The sequence below is a fragment of the Hemicordylus capensis genome, chromosome 3 (genome assembly GCF_027244095.1).
Source record: "Hemicordylus capensis ecotype Gifberg chromosome 3, rHemCap1.1.pri, whole genome shotgun sequence".
NCBI lineage: Eukaryota > Metazoa > Chordata > Lepidosauria > Squamata > Cordylidae > Hemicordylus > Hemicordylus capensis.
In genome coordinates, this window is record NC_069659.1 from 84,066,784 (window position 1) to 84,088,079 (window position 21,296).

General features: G+C 40.9%; 1 protein-coding gene across 4 annotated transcripts in view; it reads right to left on the reverse strand.

Moving 5' to 3' along the window:
- APP (amyloid beta precursor protein) overlaps positions 1 to 21,296 on the reverse strand; it is a 286,207-nt gene that overhangs the window by 29,820 nt on the left and 235,091 nt on the right. For 2 of the 4 annotated variants that reach the window (XM_053307485.1, XM_053307487.1), the window contains 2 exons: positions 14,358 to 14,579; positions 3,471 to 3,524 (listed from right to left, as the gene is read on the reverse strand). In XM_053307485.1, the coding sequence (XP_053163460.1) occupies positions 3,471 to 3,524; positions 14,358 to 14,579 (276 nt within the window). The remainder of the gene's footprint in view (positions 1 to 3,470; positions 3,525 to 14,357; positions 14,580 to 21,296) is intronic. The other 2 variants (XM_053307486.1, XM_053307488.1) reach the window with 1 other exon arrangement.

Sequence of the window (21,296 nt, forward strand, 5' to 3'; positions counted from 1 at the left end):
AACAAAGGTCTCACAATTGCCGCCTTCAAACATGGAGGCATCCTGCCCTCCCTCAGTGAGGCATTTATGATGTCAACTAGGCCATCTCTAACAACCTCCCTGTTAGATGTTATAAGCCACGTTGGGCAAAGATCCAAAGGACAAGTGGTAGGCCAAGCACCTACGAGGAGTTTGTCCACATCCTCAGGAGTCACAAACTGAAACTGATCCATTCTAATTGAACCAGAGGAGATACTGGACACCTCTGCAGTTGACCCTGCCATAACTGTGGAGTTCAAGTCAGTTCGAATGCGAGAGGCTTTATCCACAAAAAAATTGTTAAAAGCATCACAGCTGGATAACGAAAAATCCAAATCTATGTTCAGAGAAAAGAGAACCTGAGTCAATCCCCTCACAACTCTGAACAACTCCACTGGATAACAGTGGAACTTGCGGACACAATACATGTAGAATAGAAATGCTTCTTTGCTGCACGTATTACCACTGAATAAGCCTTCAAATGGGCTTCATGCATTCTCTTATCGTATTAAAGTAGAGTCTTCCTCCAGTTATACTCCAGTCTTCTCCCTTGCTGCTTCAGCTCCTGTAGCTGTTCAGCATAACATGGAGCTAATTTCGAAGCAGAGTGGAGAAGATACTTAGGGGCGATAGTGTCTACTGCCTTGTAAGCTCCCTATTCCAGGTCTCCACCAGAGTATTAACAGAATCACCTACAGAATCAACCCTAAAATCCTCCTCTTGGAACCCTATAGGATCCAACAGCCTTCTTGGGCAGACCATCCTAATAGGTCCTGCACCCCTGAAGAGGTCGGTTGTGGCCATGAAACCAACCTTAACCAGATGGTGATCTGTCCATGACAATGGACACAGTCTAGGAGTCTCCACCCACAGAACACCACCCTGATCTGAGCAAAAGACCAAATCAAGGGTGTTATCAGCAGTTTGTGTTGGCCCCGTGACCAGTTTGGGATAGACCCATAGTTGTCATGGCCACTATGAACTCCTGAGCTGCACCAGACAAGCCAACCCCGAAGTGAAGTCACCAACACCAAAAGCCTGGCTGACTACAACACTAGCTCTGCGACCAGCTCTGTCAGCTCAGTTAGGGACTCCTTTGGGCAACAGGGTGCTCGGTACACCAATAGAATCCCCAATCTATCCCGAGTTGCAGGTCAAGATACATACACTCAATATGTTCCAATTGTCTCACAGAGATCCTGGTAAGGGAGATGTTACTCCGATGGATCACAGCCTTCTGAGTACCCAGTAGGGAGGAGCTAAGCCCATACTGGGCCACTAGTCTCCCCCAACCAGGTCTCAGTTATACAAGCCAAGTTGGCTCTTTCATCTATTATCAAATCATGGATTATTCCCATAATTAAAATAATCATGGATTATTTTATTTTGAACCAACCTGGCATTGCAAAGGAGCAAGGACAGGTTTTGAGGGTGGTTGGAAAAACTCACTGAGGCCTGAGAGCTGATAGGACAGCCAGAAGGAGAAACAGCTATTCAATTTCCCCTGTAACGGCCAGCTGACTTGCCAAGGCCAAATGGTAGACACTCTTGTTGAAACTCTAGTCACTCTGTGGAATACACAGAGGACCTGGGCAGTTGACACTCTCAAACAGTGGAGAGCCTGATGAAATAGGCAGAAAGATGCTAGAATACAAGTGGAGTGACACTCACTGCAAATAAAACCAAGAACAAAAATATTCTATCGCCACTATTCTGTGGTGGTAATGGTGGTAAACAAACAATACTCCCCCCCACCCCCGACCATATCTTTGGAGGGTCACCCATAGAGCTTTTCAAAAATAATTTGTGAATTACTTGAACTTGGTCCCAAAGAGGATATAAAGGTGTCCTTGGTAGCATTCTGTGCTATTTTGTTAAGCGCTCTGAAGTAAAATCAGCCACCTGATTCAGAGCCACTCTGAAGGGGGACAGAGGGAGTGCAGCGCTGTTAATTCTCTGGGCCTGGAATTGGTAATGGGTTGGATAAGACAGAGGTTCCGGGTTTGCTGATTTGTCTGAAGTGGCATTCAGCCAGCTCTAGATTGCACGTCTTTCTAAAGGATCAGATTTGCAGTTTGGAGGTGCTTCTAGATCCAGCTTTATTTAGAACAGGCATCCCCAAACTGCAGCCCTCCAGATGTTGCTGAACTACAACTCCCAGCATCCCTAGACACAATTTTTTTGTGGCTGGGTATGCTGGAAGTTGTAGTTCAGCAACATCTGGAGGGCCGCAGTTTGGGGATGCCTGATTTAGAAGCATAACTAGCTTCTGTGGCACAGAGCACCTTCTACCAGCTGAGTCCGATACGCCAGCTGCAGCAACTTCTGGACAAAGAGCCTAGTCACAATCATCCATGCTCTAAATTCAGGACTGATTAACGTGTGAGGATGCTGGTGCTTTGAAAGCTGCTTGTCCATTTCCAAGCATAATTCTAAATGCTGATGCTTACACCTTAAAAGCCCTACCTGATTTGAGACCTTGAGGAATACCCACCATCCTACCTGTGCACTGAGGTTATTTTTGGAGGCCCTCCTCCAAGTGCCCCTGCCTTCAGAGATGTGGCAGGTAGCAACTGGTAAACAGGCCTTCCCACTTGTGGCATTCCCATTTGGGGATTCCCATTCAAGGAATCCTTGCCTGGCACATACCTTTTCAGCACCAGGCAAATACCTTTCTGTTCTCCCAAGAATTTTAAAGTGCTTTAAATGTAATGTTTAAAAAATTCTCTTGAAATTACTGCTCATCATAGTTTTATTTAGTTTTGCTATATTTATTTTGAAAGCTACTGTGAATGTTTGTTTCAACAGAAAAACACACTAGAAATGATTTGAAGTAAATGAAATAAAGCATCTTCAATAGAGGACACATTCCTTAGATTTGTTGTTATATGTTAGCCAACTATTTTGCCTATTGGACTCAAAACAGACAGCATTTACAAATGCACATATTGAATTTCCAAAGGAAATACCCTGGAAGTCCTCTAAATTATTATAATTATAATTGCTTGGCTCTTCTCAGAGCACAGAAGCCTACACACCTGCTGTATTAAACATTTAATTTCCAAAAACCAAAATACTAATTTTGCATGCATAACATAATATTTCATACAGACACACACAGACTTCTAAATGCACACACCCTAACATTCAAATTATGAGCAAATTTATGTGCTAAATGAGAACACAACTTTATAAATAATCCAACCACTCCACTTTTAAACTCCACCGTATTCATGGTGAAGATAATTTGCTTCCAGGTCAGGCGGGAATGTTTAAGCAAGATGACTTTGTTCAAATATCGGCAGGAAGTTACTGTTTGTTTAATCATGTCTGAGAAAGCACAACAGCTCAGCAGAGGAATATAACAAAGAAAAGGTGATCCATTCAGCTCAAGCCAATCACAGACATGCAGGGTGAACACAGGTTAGGTAAAAGCCATGCAAATTATATACCTGGTCGTGTGGTGAGTCCTCTGTCTGCAGCTGGGCGGGCATCAACTGGCTCAACTGGGCATATGCAGGCAAAGAAATAAACAAAGGAAAGAAAAAGAGCAAATAAAAAAAATAAACAAAAGCTTCAAAAATAAGTCGCCTATGGTTTTTGCTTGGGACAGTGCAGGAAAGTTATATGCCATAAACAAAGTTATACAAGCAACAGCTGGAAAATATCTGCTTTAAATTATTTCTAGAAACAAATCAGAAATAAACAGGAACTATTTCAAACAGATATATGCAACTGATGTGTCAATCCATTTGTGGGTATTTGTAGTAGCTTTCAAGAACCAAGTTCCAAATGTTCCACAGCCGGGGTATACAGCTTCAGTGTTTGCCCAAAACAATTCCTGGTGGGTTTTTTTTTGCTTAGAACTGACAATATAATTTTTAGCAAATTAACAGCTGCTTCTCCCTTATCATTTATCCCCCACCAACCCACCACCACCATTTCTGAAGGATGCTTATGTTGCAAATACCACCATATAACCTTTTAAAGGCATGCCGTAGTCTGACCCACAAAAAAACCACTGAGGAAAACCTGTGACTAGGTACTTCTCTCTTTCTTGTCTGTAAAAAGGAACAAATGTATTTCAATTCCTGTTAAGACAGACATTTGAGTTGGTCTCCTGGACAGTGACATGGGGCAGTAAACTTTCCATTTCTAAAAATACTAATCAATTTTATGAAATAATGCCACAAACTGAACTGATACCAATAGAATATCAAGCAAATTGGACAGTTTCAAAGCAGTAATTAAACTCCGCCCCACCCAGGTAATTATCTCTAGAAAGGGCAACAGAGAGGGACAGAGGCGGAACCAGGGTAGGGCAGCCAGGGCACGTGCCTTAGGCGCACCTCTGGAAGGGGGCGCAGCGCGATGCCCCACAAAAGCCTCCCCCCAATTTCCTCCGATTCCCCCCCAAATTCCAAGCGGAGGGGGTGGAAGCAGTGGGGGCAGTGGGTGGGCGCTCCCATGGCTGGCGGAGAGAGCATGCGCCCGCCCCCGCATGCCTATATGACCACATGAGACTAGCAGCAAATGCTGTCCGTTCAAGTGCGGCTGTGCTGTCGCCCATATGAACACAAAACAAAACCCACATGCTCTGCTTCCCTTCGCCTGTGTTCTCAAAGATTTGGGTTGCATGTTTTCTTTGAAAATTTAAACATTAATGGAAGATTAGGTGTGCATGGGGGCACAGGAATATCCCCAAATTGCTAAACCAGGCAGTTTAGCTCAGCACAGACTTGTTGAATGGCTTGTTTCGGTTTCGTTCTGCTCCGGCGTTTCCACTGCCCAGCGCCTCAAGAAACCAATTCCAGTAAGTGTCATATTTGCCTGCTGCTGACTGCAGCAAAACCAACCAGAAATCTGGGAGTACCTTATGACAGAAATCCCCACGAAGCCCATTGTTCTCTTTGGTAATCAAGAAGATCCAGTCTATTCAAAGTCTGGGGCTTCCGGTTTCATGGGTTGCTTCTTCTTGTAGCTGAAGCAAAAGCTCTACATGAAGAGCGGGAGTTACCGCCAGAGAGAGCATTTTCACTGCACAGGTAAAGTGGGGGAGTGTATCTTTGTACTTTTCCTTCTTCTGCAATGGATCTCTGCTCACTTAAAGACCCCACAGGGGTTGCTTCTGTATTTTACACTGACTCAAGGAAAGATAGTTTTAATTTGTATTACTAAGTGATGAATGAGTCACCACTGAAGCAAAAGGACATCCTCCTTCGCTCCTGGTGACAATATTATAGTGGCAGGGGGAGCCTCCCTGCCACCACTATAATATTGTGTCACCACTCACCAGGAGCGAGAGGGAGGACGTGCTTTGACTCCTTTTGCTTCACAGTGGCAACTCATTCATCACTTAGTAAAACAAAAACAAAACAATCTTTCCTTGAGAGTAAAATACAGAAGCAACCCCCTGTGTGGGAGGGGAATGAGGAATCGGAACTAAAAACTACCACAGTTCAGAGGATAAAGCCCCCCCCCCCTTTTTTTGCATTGGCAGCAGTGGTTAGAACTTTGTGGTGCTTGAGATTCCATCCCTAGAACGTTGGAGCAACAGCTGAGAAGCCACACTCAGAGAGGGAGGGCATGGTTAACTTCCCAGTAACTTTCATATCTTTGGAATGTTTTCACGTCCTAGCATAGGTTCAGAGGCATCAAGATTCCTCGCTTCTCCCACCTTCAGCGTGGAAAGTGAACTGTTTTCTTTTACTGGAAAGCAGACCATTTAGGGGAAGCAGAGAGAGGTAAACATAATATAGATTATTTCCTTCCTCCCCCACTGCTCTGCTTTCTAGCCATGGTGATGGATGTGTGTAGTGAGAAGGTTGGGGGTGGCAATGGGGTGGGGGGAAGAAGAAAGGGGATTGTAATAAAGAAAAACTTAAACGACGTTGCGCGAGAGGAAGCGCAGGGGTGGATCTGGGTGGGAGATCTGCTTCTTTTTCTTGCAGTTGAAGCTGCAGCATATTTACTCTAAAGTAGGTCCCATTCACTTCAAGGGGACTTGAACTTGACTCCTGTGTGTGTGTGTGTGTGTGTGTGTGTGTGTGTGTGTGTGTGTGTGTATTTACTCAAAAGAAAATCCAACTATGGTCTGTGGGGCTAACTCCCAGGTAAATGTGTGTGAAGTTGGAACCTCCTCAGCTCCAGTAAAAATGCATCTGATTGCAAGCAAAAGAGGCAGGAATTCTTTTGCTGCATCCCTGCTGAACTGGTTTCTTTAAGCACCCTGACCCCATTCCTGAATGCTAGACAAGAGGAAGAAAAATTGATTCTGAATATGAGTGGGGTGGAAAAAAAGGGTAGGGGGAAATTAGAGCCAGACATGCCCCATGGTTTCCTGTTTTGTTTGGGAACTTACTCTGCTGCAACCCGATCCATGTGTGATACCTTGGGGAAAGAAGTTCTCATGTTATAGTTGAAAGAACATCATTTTCCTCTCCTTTAACGTTCAGGAATGGGGTGGTGGCAGTACTGGAACAAGCTGGGGGGGGGCTGGGGGGGAGTGGTCCCTCTAGTTTTTTTCATCTCTGTGTGGAATGAGTTTTGTTCTGGGTGGCAATATCAAGGCACTGTGTGCACAGATGCATTCAGAATCAGCGCCTTCCCCTTCGTGTCCCCTGCCTTCATTTGCTGTTGCATGCTAGAAATGGGGGTGGGATGGCAGAGAGAAGCCAAACCAGGCATTCAGGTGTGCAACACTGCAATTCTTTCATGCCTTTATGACTTTGAGGGGTTGCAGATAGAACTGCAAGTCTTTTGGGTGGGAACTAGATCATGTCTGTGTTCTGCATAGCATTGCGTGTTTGGTGGTTGTAAAATGCATGTTAATGAGCAACAGTAGAATTTCTCCTGTGTAGATGTTTAATTTTGGTGCTGATCTGCAAGATCTTCCTTAAGGTTTTCTTTGATTAAAAAGATGTTGATGTGATTTCTATATTGAGGAATGCCTAGAGAGGAATTAAATCTATGTATCAGCCAAGAAGTTGTGTGGCCAACATCTGCTGCCATGCCATAGAACTCAAAGTGACTATGTAGAAGATGCTTGTGATTTTTGGATTTCCTTGCTAAAACATAAACAGAGGAGGGGGCTGAAGAAGAGGAGAGGTGGGGACAGAAAGGTAGCTCTCCCAAAGCACCTCTCACTTGCCTGCAGTTTCTGGGGTCCACACATATTAAATTATAGGTAATATAATACCTCAGATGCTGTGTCTAACCCATATGTATATGTGTGTGTATGGCAGTGCTGTAAAATGGGTTAATTATTTTGATGTATATCTGCACAGAGAGTCTTGTACATCTTTAAAAATTCAGTTGCTTAAATACTGGATCCTTTAGAGCCGGAAGTGGGGGAGGGGAAATATGTGGGATGGGAGTATGTTAAGTTGTGTGCTACGCCCCTGGACAGCCGCTTCTTTTCATGTGCGATGATGCTATTTGGAAAGCAGGACAGAGGCTGGTTTTTTTGCTTTCATGATCCACTTGAAGCCACAAGCATCCTTTTGTCCAGGGTACAATGACCATTTCTCTCTCTTTCCAAATTAAATCATATTTAGAGGACCATGCACACATACTTGTCCACCTTGAGCTAGACAGATACCTTCTACATCTAAGTTCAGGAAAGGTTCAGAATACAAGACCAGATTTGGTGTTTAAAATGCATGCATCCTGTCCATATACGTATATGCTGTTTGGACAGGGGTGCAATTTCAGTGCTTGCCCTAGGCGCTCTTTTCCCTAGATACGCCCCTGGAGAGAGAGGGAGTGTGTGTGTGTGTGTGTGTGTGTGTAAGAGAGAGAGAGAGAGAGAGATTGAGAGCGAGCACAGGAGTGTGTGTGCAGCTTCCAGCTCAATCAAAGCAAACAATAGGAATAGACTAATGAATACACTGCTTGCTCCCAAAAGCTTCTCAAAAACTCTTGGTGCTGGAGAATCAGTCACAAGCACAATTAGTGAAGAGGATGAAGTGTGGTAAGTTGACCTTTCCCATAAACTCACTGGGGAACTATCCTTTTGGCAAAAAAGAATGTGGTTCAAGCAATTCTGAGTAAGATTTGCCTCTGTCTGAACTGGAACTAGGAGGTAGTCTAAATGCTTCTACAGGAAGTCCTAATGTCAAAGTGGAGTCCCAATCTGCTAAGTGAGAGACTGCTGAAGCAGGCAGATGGATAATAAGGGCATATCATGCACAGTTTTTAAATATGCTAAAATTAGTATGTCAATGACAGTAATAATTTTTTAAAATAAATACAGTAAGCATATGCTATTGTGTATTGTCTGTACATTTTTACATAGTATTCCAATAAAAAAAAATTCCATACAAAGTTCTGAATTTTTCTGCATGTATTATTTCATAATACATGTGATTTAGTGAATTTTTTCCTAATCAAATTTTAGTTCAAATACTTGTGGCTATTAGTAAAACTTTTGATATATTTACACAACACAAAAAATTAATACTGGATGCAATTTTTAAAAGTTTTGTTTAGTAGATATAGAATCCAAACAAACATGTCAAATCAGATAATGTATTCTGGGTATCAAAACAGGTATCCGATTCATAATATTCCAGGTATCAAATTCATAATTTTCCAGAACATTCATACCATGACTTCTGGGACATTGGTATACTGGGATCAGAAACTAACACCAACATTCTAACGTTCATGGAATGTGTGGACTCCCCTGTTTCCCTGTGGAATATCTAAAATGGGCTCTATATAGAATGTCTGCTAAATTGTAAAGATGCTCAATTCCTCAGTACAAAGCTGCTTATGTATGTATTATGCTTGCCCCTATAGTCTGTGGTTAGGCTCATCTGCTTCTTTAATCTGGAGTTCTGCATTCACTTCATTAGCTTTTTAGCTTACTTTCCAGTAGGCGTATGAGATCACCCGGCATTTCATGTGTCCGTGTGTCCCCCCCCCCACTCCCATCAACTTCGCAACGCCTGGACCAACATGAACCAAATTTGCTACAGCTGTAGGGACACATATGGATGCTCCAATGGTGTAATTTGTGATGATGTTATCCACCTCGATCCAAGATGGCGGACATGTGAACTACTGAGGCACAAGTGCACTAACTTGTGGACTGTCTGACCAATTTGAACAAAATTTTGTACAGTTGTAGTGAGTATCACACAAGGACACCTCAATGGTGCAGTCTGTAATGATGTCATCCTCCCTGATCCAAGATGTGGACACGTGAACATTTGAGGCGCAAGAGATTTAACTTGTGAACCTCGATTTGAACGAAATTTAGTCCAGTTGTAGGGATAGTGAAAGGAAAGTAGGCAGATTAGTTCTTACTAGAACAACTAGATGTTTACTCTTGTGGCATCACTTGTTTGCAAGTGTGTAGCTAACTTGCTGCAGCTTCATAGCATGTGTTAACAGTACCATTTTGTGGTAGGGACATATAAAAAAGTGCAATAGCACTTCTTCCTAAGTGAACAGGAAGTTCTTCCTACTAAATCCACCCCCTAACCTAATGGGATGCCAATTTATAACCTGCTCCATTCAGGGGAGATCCACCTTAGGGCAGATCCTGGTGAAATCCGGGTGACATCGTCCTCCCCAGCTGTGACATCGTCCCACCCCAGGTAGTTGGCAAACTACCGGGGGAGGAGGAAAAGTTGAGTACCTCATCTCTACCACTTAGGATGCAAAACTGACACTGGTGCCTTTATTGGATAGACAACCAACCCTGCGTATGAGACCATGTCTAGGCTGCCATCTAAGGAGGTTTAGGAGAGTAGACATTGTGTGGTATCGAAATATTAAAAACTTGATGTTTACATTTTACCTTAGGAAGCTAATTGATTAAATGATACTTTTAGTAGACCACTAATTCAGAGCATAGCTGCTTGGTTTGGTCAAAATATCTGATGTATGCTTTAGTTACTGTCAGATTAAAAAAAGTTATTCTAAAGGTCATGATATTTGAGAATAAAGTGCTTCCAAGTCTAGAAACATATGAGATTTTTAAAAGTCTCACAGATTTGTATTAAATCCTACCTTCTGAACCTACCCATGATGATATTCGAGACCCTGCCTCATTTACTTTTGTTTGAGGAAATTCCAAAAAAGGACAATCAGAGCCTCCCATCACTACTGATAATCCTGTCTCTCTAGGGGTTTCTCTGAGAGTAAGCTTCACATAGTCAACCCAGTCACAATTTGGGTGGAAAAAGATAATCTTTCCTCAGTGATTTTTATGAAAAGTCAAGCACTCTACATCATAAAATCTATAAATTAAAAAGGATAAATGTAAGCTAACAACTAAACAAAAATCCAGAGAGCAATATGGATAAAGCAGTGATATGAAATACTGTAATCTTACTTAGGAACTTAATAGCAACCCCCTAGAATTTTTATCACCACTGATCCTAAATAGTAATTTGTGGCATGACTACCTGAAATCAACAGCATATAGATGACATATAAGTGAAGGCAGACACTAACACAGATTTAATGATTTTATATATTTTTGAGTATAACTCTGCTCATATCCTCTCTAGCAATATTTGCAAGTAAATACTGAATGATTCAGAGCAGTGTCTAGAATTATAACTTCTAACATTGTACATCTTCCCAAATAGTGACAGACATCAAGACTAACATCATGCTTGCGAAGACACTATTTTCAGCTATGCCCCCTTCCCTTTGCAGCCACCTGTGCATCCCAAAAATATGTCCCTGAGGATTCTACAACCCTCAGGGGCATATTTTCAGAGGGGAGGAGGGATAGGCGAAAATCAGCTCCATTTGCACAACAGAAAACAGTCTTTGGCAGTGTGACATTAGTTTGGATGTTGGCCAGTGCCTCCACACCAGATGGAAAGCATTAATTCTCATGTTTGGTCCTCAAAGTTCTGGCATTTGTTTATTTCTGGTACATATGAACATTGTTGTTGTTTCCCACCATTTTAAAAACACAACAATGAATTTGTGCAATTGTCCTGCCCCTCCCCACCCCCACTGGAAGCGAAAACGGCATTTGGTGAGGATTGTACAATAGCTATAACAGTTGTGACTGTGATGTTTTCTCCTGAAAGAAATGAGCAGATAACATTAACAAGTTGTATAGGTCAGGCCTGCACAGCTTATGATTCACCAAGCTGAAAACACCTCATAAGCCACATGTGGTAACAGCCAATCATGGGCTCAAGATACCTGAGTTTTTGCTGTTTGTGGGAGCAAGGGGGGAACTTGGCAAGCCACAGTATGGCTGATGAGCCACATTCAGAGTGGTGAATGTGTACTTGACTGAAGTAGTGCAAACCAGCATGTGACACTGCTACCCAAGGCAGGTTCTCATGAAAGGACAGTAGGACAATGACCATAGTGGGACAGAGCAATTGTGCAAAAATTTATACCACTTTAATAATAGATACACAATTTTGCTTCAAAATCCTCAGAAAGTAGAGCATAAACAGTGACAGATGACAAGATGCAGTGTGGATTATAGCAGTTCATGCAGAAAACTGAGTCTGGATAAATCTTAATATCAGCCATGAGTACCTTGTTAGCAGTACCTTCTGTGCACCAGATTGGATTGTCAAGAGGTTGTAAATAGGAATTCTCGTTTGTGCATGTTCTAGGCTAGATGTATTTTGGAATCAGAATAACTTTATTTTGAATTGATATATAATATTTAGGCATATAAAAGAATTGTAATTATTTTAAAATTGACTGGGTCTTAAATTATTTTTAACAGCTGGCTGCTATCCAATCAAAGTTGGATAGCATAGTTGGATATGTTCCAATCAAAGTTGGAATATACATTAAAATACAGTTATATTTGATAAAGGAAATGTGTAAGCATGCAAATAGTTCTGTTCCTTTGTCTATCTTATGTATCATATTTTGTAAAACCTGAAACAAAACAGGATAATGACCTGAAATGTCTGGAACTATTTCCAGACATTTCAGTATAAAATATATGGAAAATGTAGTTCAACATGCGATTATTTCCAGACACCTATTCTTTTTTCTTTTTCTTTCCAAAGCTATATCCAAATAACTAATATTTTTCAATTTTTTATTTGTCTGGAAAAAGCAGACTTGTATGTGCTGAAGGTGTGATATTCTGAAACTACTACGGTTTTAAATAGTGTTGGGGTGTTAGAATGCTCAAGCCATTCTTATGACTGTCAATTCAGAATAAGTGCCACTAAGTTCAATAGTACTTGCTACCAAGTAAATGTTTACAAGATTAAAGTCTTAAGCTCCATATTGGATGACTGCATTGATTTATCCAAAGCATCAGGTACAGAAGGGTACTGCCAACACAGATCTTTGCATGCTGGATATTGCAAATAGGTTCTCCAAAAGAATGACCAAAAAGGGGAAGAAGAAAAAAAGGAAATTGCAAGCATGCACGTGACAATCTACACGGGAAGTCTCACCCAGCTACCAGCATGCACACCAATGATCTACGTTTCTAGTAGTGAGTTCACTACACACTCATTCATTCATTCCATGCAGTACATCCCTCAGCTGCACAGACTGAAACAAGCTCAAAATGTGGACACATGACTTGGTCCTTAGGTCACCACTTTCCATGCTAGAGTAGAAGACACGGTATTCACCAAGATAAAGCCCACATTTGCAGTAGTCAGGAATGTACTTTAAGCTTCCATTGGAAGAATGCACTAAGGGCTATTGCATACATTGCAACGAGTCAAGCTCAGGTTTGCCAAAGTGTACACTCAGCAGAGAGCTGCAGCCAACCATGATTCCTTGACAAGTGAAGTGCACAATATACTCGTTTGCAAGCACATCTTTGTCAAATTCACACATTTTGGGGGGCATATGCTTAACACGTCTTACAGAGAAATCTAAAAAAAACCAATTGTGTGAAGAAGCCCCAAAGAAGCATCCTACATTTAGGATGCTTGCTTATTTAAACAGCAAACACACATTTATGGGCCATATAAAATAACCAGGTTTTTTCCAAGACTTGAAACAATAACATCTCTAAAACTGGCACTGGGACACGTGCATGCCAGAAATACTGAAAGGTAAAACGTGACAAGCTTTTGAGGAAGTTGAGATAAGAGTCTCCTCTAGACTAAGAAAACTTGTTATAGGATTCAGCATATTAAATATTATTTGGAGATTAATGCTTTATCTGCATTAGACAATTGCATATTGAAGCCATAATCCCATACTATCAAGCGCAAGTTCCTAAGTGGAGCAATTTGTCAGTACTGGCCATATGTTTTGTTATTTGACCCAAAAGTCTCATAATTGACACATCTAGGAGAATGAATTCCATCAAAATGAATGGAAGCTGCACATAGCACAGCTGAACTATCACACAACTTCTATTACATTTCACTGACTCCTAAAAAGGAGAATCTCCTAGGTGACTGTGCCATTTGTTTGTTGCACACAAAATTATTTATTTCAGATTCTACAATTCAGTTCAAGAAATGCCCAATCTTTATAATGGATGAGCATGCTTTTGAATACATAGAGACACATGTAGTGCAAATAAGCTTTTAGAATGTGCCCCAGAAAGACAACAAGGAACCTTTTAATAATGAATTCAGAAAAGATATGTGCTTTTTAGAAGAATCTAATTAATACAAATATAACTATACATTCAGATAACTGTTAGCTTTGGTAACAACAAATAATCATCATATAATAAATAAAGGTTATTCTCCCTGTGTTTATGTTGAGCAACTTCTTAGAGCAAAATAAAATCAGAACTAACAGTAGTATTGATGAAGTGAAATCTAACTGTTTCTATCTAATTATATTAAAATGAGGAAACTGCAAATATGGCAAGTTCAGTGAAGGCCACAATGCTTTCCAAGTAGTTATTCGAAAAGCCATTTAAAAGTATTTCTTTGGGGGAAAGGACTGATATTGCCAGTTATCAAAGGCATCTGATAATAATCTAGTCAGATGTGTCCATATTCTCTGAAGTTTCACTTTGAGAGAGGCACCAGCACTTGCCCATTAACAGCTCAAAGCACCCCTTTTAATTAGGTGCTTATTATTTCAAGTTGTACCTAACTCTGACATGTCACCCACATTAATTTTTGAGCAAGGTCAGGCATCTCACTTCAATTTCGACTCCTTCTCTGGTAAAGGCAGTACATGAACTTCACCTTGGAGAGTTAGTGTGCATCTCAATGGCTGTAGTCTACCCACGAGTTACTGCTCTACAAAAGGAAGGCAAGCCATGGCAGCAGTCCTTTCACCATTCAGAATGAACAATTTCTTGCTTTAGTCAGAGAGGTCAAGACATTTTTATAATGAATCCAGCTACCACTGTACACCATCTCCATCCAAAACACTATTCCGTCATCTTATATTACCTTCATTTTCAGTATTGGCTGGGACTGAATCAACCGCAAAGGGATGCCAAGGCTGAAGGTCATCTAGACTGAATTCCCCATCTACTGGAAGGAGTTCAACTGTAGTTTTAGTTTCTGCCAATGAAGGCATAAGGGCATCATTTCCATAGCTGATTCTGGGCTCGCTGATCATATTTGCCAAGACATCATCTGAATAGTTTTGCTCTTTTTGAAGCAGTTCATCTGAAAAAGAAAAGAAAAAACCAGAAAAGAACATTGTTGAAAGCAACGGCATGAGTAATAATTACTTGATAATGGAAGCTCGGTTTGTGGGTTTATTGCAATAGAGAACACACAGAAATTGTTTTAAAATTATTTCATGAAACCAAGAAACAGCCGGATCTACTACTGCAGCAAAAGCACACAAAACACCCCCACACCCCCTCCATAATTGAAACAAGCATGTATAAGCAGACACCTGCATGTGTCTGCTTATACATGGGATAGGGCTGTAGTTCCTGTGCTCTACACTTCTTTGTAATATTCCCCATCCCCTTTGCTTTGCTTCAAACACATCTTATAAACAGCATGATTCAGTACTATGCAAACAACAATCTTCTTCTCCATCATTTAGATACTGCTATTGTAATTCTTCCTCCTGCCAATCCACAGGGCAGACAGTGCATCCACAGGGCAAACAACTATCAGTGAATGATGCCCGTCAGCTGTGTGGATCGTCAACCACAAGTGTGACCCAATATGAACTGTAGCATGTGTTGCCTCAATGTTCTATGATTATCACCAGCATTGACAAAGGCAGACAAACCCTCCTGGGCAACTCACTTGTCTCTGCATCATCCAGCTTTGCCACAAGAAACACAGAGCAGGATCCAATTTCTCACTGGCATTCAATGACCTCAGGGCTGGCCAACACCAGCAGCATGTATTCATTTAGTGTCAACATCAGCACGCCACTCATTTCTAAATGGCGCAGATGCTGCAGTACGTGCATATTTAGCAAGCCAACATATCTGTCTGACATTTCATTATGTAGGTAGCTAAGCAATGAAAGAAAGCAGGAAGAAGCCAAAGAACACAATTCCATCAACTAGAACACCAAAGGAAAGAGTTGTTTTACATCCGTTTAGTGATAAGCTGAGATGAGCAATAAGTGCACCTGATCTGAACTATGGCATAATTAAGTTCTTGTCATTTTCTCAGCTGCAAGTGCTTTTGCGTATCTTAGTTAAAGATAAGCTTTTAATTTTGTAAATGACTCATTTAAGATGCTTCCTAGAATGTCAGATACCAATGCAGCTTCCTGATTTCAGGAAGTAGGTTTGTTCCATTCTCATAATTAAAACCACCTTTCCCATTTTCTTTATTTAAAAATCCCTAAATATTGAGCATTATACTTTCACTCATGCACCTGCCTACAGAGATCACCAGACAACCAGATTTTAAGTGTTCCAAGTGTTAAGATGTGCTCTAGCAGAAACACAACACTACTCCAGGAGTAAAAATGCATATAGAAACACTAGGTAAGAGGCCATTTCAGTAGGGCACTGTAGTGGAAAGGCTGCGGTCCGATAGTAAACCAGTTTCTTTGTGAGTCTGGTTAGGAGGAGAATAGGCTTTTGCTGAGCTCTCTTTGCTTCTTGAACTCTCAGCTTTCCTGCACATGGATCTCCAAATTGGGGCAAGTATTTTTAATCTTCTCTTTTCTCCAGCTCCACTTTTCTCCAGCTCCAGAGAAAGGCACTAACCTTTTCACTATTCTATTAAAATCCACTTTACTCAGCAAATCCTCAAGGTTATTTGGCATTTTCTCCCAATGATCTTATTTAGATTCACCAAATTTTCCTCACGAACCTTATCATCTCACAAATGAGTCACATTAAAATCTTAAACGCTGAGCTAAAGACAAATCTCCTCCTAACCAGACTCACAAAGAAACTGGTTTAATATTGGACTGCAGCCTTTCCACTATAGTGCCCTACTGAAATGGCCTCTGGCAATAAAATCACTTAATTGTCCCCCTCTCAACACCTAAGGAAAAGTAGGGACAGGGGGTTTCTACCCACTTCAGCCTTCTCCATCATTTGGTGGGATCGAGGCCAGAGTTCTTAGTAGACAGAACTTTGATCTTGTGATGAATATTATGGGTAGTCACATTTTCCACATCTACTTGTTTGTTTGTGTATCTACAATAGGCCCATTCACATGTTATGTTCAACACTTGTACAATGAATTTCCACTGTACATATGTACAAATCATTCACACATTATGCTGAACATAGTACACTTCCTATCTGTTCCATGTATATTAAGGACCTGTATCCAGGTTCATTTTTAAAATGAACACAGGTACAAGTGTATACTCGTACAGCATATTGTCTAAACAGGACTTATATGTAGCATATTTATGTATGGTAGCAGTAGGAGGGAAGTCTAATGAGAGCCAGCGTGGTGTAGTGGTTAGAATGCTGGACTAGGACCGGGGAGAGCCGAGTTCAAATCCCCATTCAGCCATGAAACTAGCTGGGTGACTCTGGACCAGTCACTTCTCTCTCAGCCTAACCTACTTCACAGGGTTGTTGTGAGGAGAAACTTAAGTATGTGGTACACCACTCTGGACTCCTTGGAGGAAGAGCAGGATATAAATGTTAATAATAATAATAATAATAATAATAAATAACCGAAGAAGAATTACCACCAACTGAAGCAGTTGCTCAGGCGCAGATGGAGGTGGTGTTGGAAACAGAGGATACCACCGTTGCTGAACTGTTTCAAAATCTAAACCAGGCAACCTCCCCTTTGCCTTCACCTCAAAAACCCAAATGCCGTTTAACAGAAAAGCAACAAGAACTAAAGCAAAAAATAACTGAGCACATGAACCAAACAACCACCAGGGTTCGACTTCCCGCTCTAAAAACAGTTGCCAAAAAACAACTTGCTCAGGCATTAAAAGATGTCAATGCTGCACTTGCAGAAATAACAACCAATCATTTGCAAGAAACAAACCAACTAATGTACAGTGCAGCAACAATAACAACACAAGAGCTCGGATATAAGATCAGTGGACCTGTCAAAAAAGAAAGCAGTACATCACCTAAATGGAAGATTCGATTAGAAAATAAAATTTCCAGGCTTAGATCAGATGCTAGTAAATTGAAAGATATGAAAGACAAGAAGCTGAAGAATGAAAACACCAAACAGTATCTGATCCAAAAATACCACCTAGATACAAGGAAAATTAGAGAAGTCCTGGAAATAATAAAGCAGCAAATAACAGCAGTGTCAAAGAAGATTAGCAGATATGAAGCCAGAATTATACAACACAGGCAGAATCTCCAATTCCAGTCGAATCATAGATGTTTCTACCAAAGCATAGAAGGAGAAACTGCAAGAAATGTAGAAACACCAAATAAAGAAGAAACTGCAATTCTGGCGGAAATTATGGGACAATCCAATAGATTATAATAAAAAGCAGGCTGGATGAAAGAGGTCAAAAAAAGTAACCAACAAATGCAAGATCTAATAATAACACCAGAATTAATAAGTGAAAGAGCAAAGAAAATTAAAAATTGGACTGTGCCAGGTGACGATGAACTGCATGGCTTCTGGCTTAAACACCTAACAAGCCTTCATAAACAACTATCAAAACAGTTCAATCACATTATGAAAGGCGGTGATATTGAACAATGGCTAACAACTGGGAAAACTCATCTCATTATGAAAGACCCAGCAAAAGGTGCAGTTCCAAGTAATTATAGACCGATAACCTTCTTGCCAACCATGTTCAAATTATTAACTGGAATAATAGCAGATGAAGTGATGCAACACTTATTAACTAACAAACAGCTTCCAGTTGAACAGAAAGGAAATTGCCCAAACACCAGAGGCACAAAAGACCAGCTGCTGATTGACAAAATGATTTTAGAAAACTGCAAGAGAAGAAAAACAAATCTAAGTGTTGCATGGATGGACTACAAGAAAACCTTCGATTCATTGCCTCACACATGGATACTAAAATGTTTAGAAACAACTGGTGTCAGAAAAAACATTCAGATATTTATTAAAAAAGCAATGAGCAGGTGGAGTACACAGTTAACAATCAATGGCGAGGCACTTGGACAGGTTAGCATTAGAAGAGGCATTTTCCAAGGGGACTCACTATCCCCTCTGTTATTTGTAATCACCATGACTGCACTTTCACAAATACTAAACAAAACAAGCCTCGGATACCAAACCTCTAAAACATCCAGTAAAATCAACCATCTGTTGTACATGGACGATCTGAAGTTGTATGGAAAGTCCCAGTCAGAAATCAAATCACTGCTAAACACTGTCCGTATATTCAGTAGCGATATAGCAATGGAGTTTGGACTAGACAAGTGTGCTGCATTAATAATGAACAGAGAGAAAATAACAAAAACAGAAGGAATAGAACTGCCCAATGGAAGCAAGATCAAGAACCTGGAAGAGAAAGAACCTTACAAATACTTGGGCATTCTCCAGGCTGATAACATCACACACACTGAAATTAAAAGAAAAATTGGAAGTGAATACATCAGGAGAGTCACAAAAATCCTCAAGTCCAAACTCAATGGCGGGAACATCATACAAGCCATAAACACCTGGGCTATACCTGTTATCAGATACACTGCAGGAATAATAGACTGGACCCAGGCAGAGCTAGAGACGCTAGATCGTAAGACCAGGAAAATCATGACCACCAATCATGCTCTGCACCCCCGCAGTGATGTAGATAGGCTCTACCTTCCTCGCAGCTCAGGTGGAAGAGGAATGCTGCAAGTCCATCAAACAGTAGAGGAGGAGAAAAGAGGCCTTGAAGAATATATAAGGGACAGTGAAGAAGATGCACTTCAAATGGTCAATAACGAGAAACTATTCAACACCAATGAAAGAAAGCAGGCCTACAAGAAAGAACAAGTCAAGAACCGAGCAGAAAAATGGAGAAATAAGCCCCTGCATGGTCAATATTTACACAATATAAGTGGAAAATCAGACATCACCAAAACCTGGCAATGGCTTAACAATGGCAACTTGAAGAAAGAAACAGAGGGTTTAATACTGGCTGCAAAAGAACTGGCACTAAGAACAAATGCAATAAGAGCCAAAGTCGAAAAATCCACAACAAACAGCAAGTGCCGCCTTTGTAAAGAAGCAGATGAAACAGTGGACCACCTGATCAGCTGTTGTAAGAAGATAGCACAGACTGACTACAAACAAAGGGATGACAAGGTAGCAGGGATGATACACTGGAACATCTGCAAAAAATACAAGCTACCTGTAGCCAAAAACTGGTGGGACCATAAAATTGAAAAAGTTGAAGAAAATGAAGATTTAAAAAATATTATGGGACTTCCGACTACAAACAGACAAACATCTGCCACACAATACACCAGATATAACTGTAGTTGAGAAGAAAGAAAAACAAGTCAAAATAATCGACATAGCAATACCAGGGGATAGCAGAATAGGAGGAAAAGAAATAGAAAAAAATCACCAAATACAAAGATCTACAAATTGAAATTGAAAGGCTGTGGCAGAAAAAGACCAAAATAATCCCAGTGGTAATTGGCGCCCTGGGTGCAGTTCCAAAAGACCTTGAAGAGCACCTCAACACTATAGGGGCCACAGAAATCACCATCAGCCAATTACAAAAAGCATCTTTACTGGGAACAGACAGCTGATATTCTGCGACCATATCTATAATAACAACAGCAACAACATTGACAATAAAATTCTGGCATCCCAGGTCCTTGGGAAGGACTCGATGTCTGGATAAAACAAACCAGTCAATAACACCTGTCTGACTGTGTAAACAAGAAATAATAACACCCCTCAGTTTTTCAGATATGTTTGCTAAATGAGCTAAGAGGCACCTTTTAAAAGTGGTGATTATCTTTAATTAGTAGGGGGAGAGCAACTGGCCCTATCCATCCCCAGCACAGCATTTTTCCAGTGGCTGTTGCTGGTGTTTATCTTATTTCTTTTTTAGATTGTGAACCCTTTGGGGACAGGGATCCATCTTTATTTATCTATGTAAATCATTTTGGGAACTAAGCGGCATATACATATTCATCATATTCGTATATTTATGTGTGGCAGCAGCAGGAGGGGAGTCTAACGCCCCTCGGTTTTTCAGATATAAGCGTAACCAACAGGTCGGACAAATATTAGAATTGCTGAAAGTGCTTGACAGTGCAATACTTCAGGATCCTTGCCCCCGATTCCAATCCAGTTTTGAGGAGATGCCTAAAATACAACAAACTCCTCTTCATTTTCCAGAGGTTTTTGCTGAGCTTTCTTTGCTACTTGAACTCTCAACTCCAAGCAAAATCTTTTCCAGATGAATGGTTTGTGAGAATAGGCTCATGTCAGGGTATTAGTCTCCTCTTTTATTGACTCAACATTTCTAAATGAATTGGCCTCACCCCACCCCCCCAAAAAAAGGAATTACCAAAGCACTTTAAGACAGACTAGCATTCCAGGTCTGCATGGAATTTTTATTATTTTAGTCCTGCACAGATAACTGCATTTGTATTGGAAACCTTTTTGAATAAATTTAGGTAAATTCCAAAGAGCAGAGACATTAATCATCTCAGGGAACACAGATTTGGCATACTAGAGCTTTAAGCTTATCAGCATTCCAATAAACTTTTTAAAAAATCAACTCTTTTGAAAGGATTAATTCATTTCTTGATAGTACTTTAAGGACCAGGGCTAGCCAGAGGCAGTGAGCAGAGGGCTAGTTGGGAGGCCAAGGTCTTCTCTTTTAACAGCAGAAGTTCCCAGCCTGCTTGGGCTGGGAAGTCTGCAGAGCTGGCCCTCCCTCACTCGGACCTTGAGTAGCAGAATACCATCTCCTGCTGATCCTGATGCTGTTGCTACAGCCATGGTCTGAGTGCCCTGACAAGCTTCAGCTGTGTG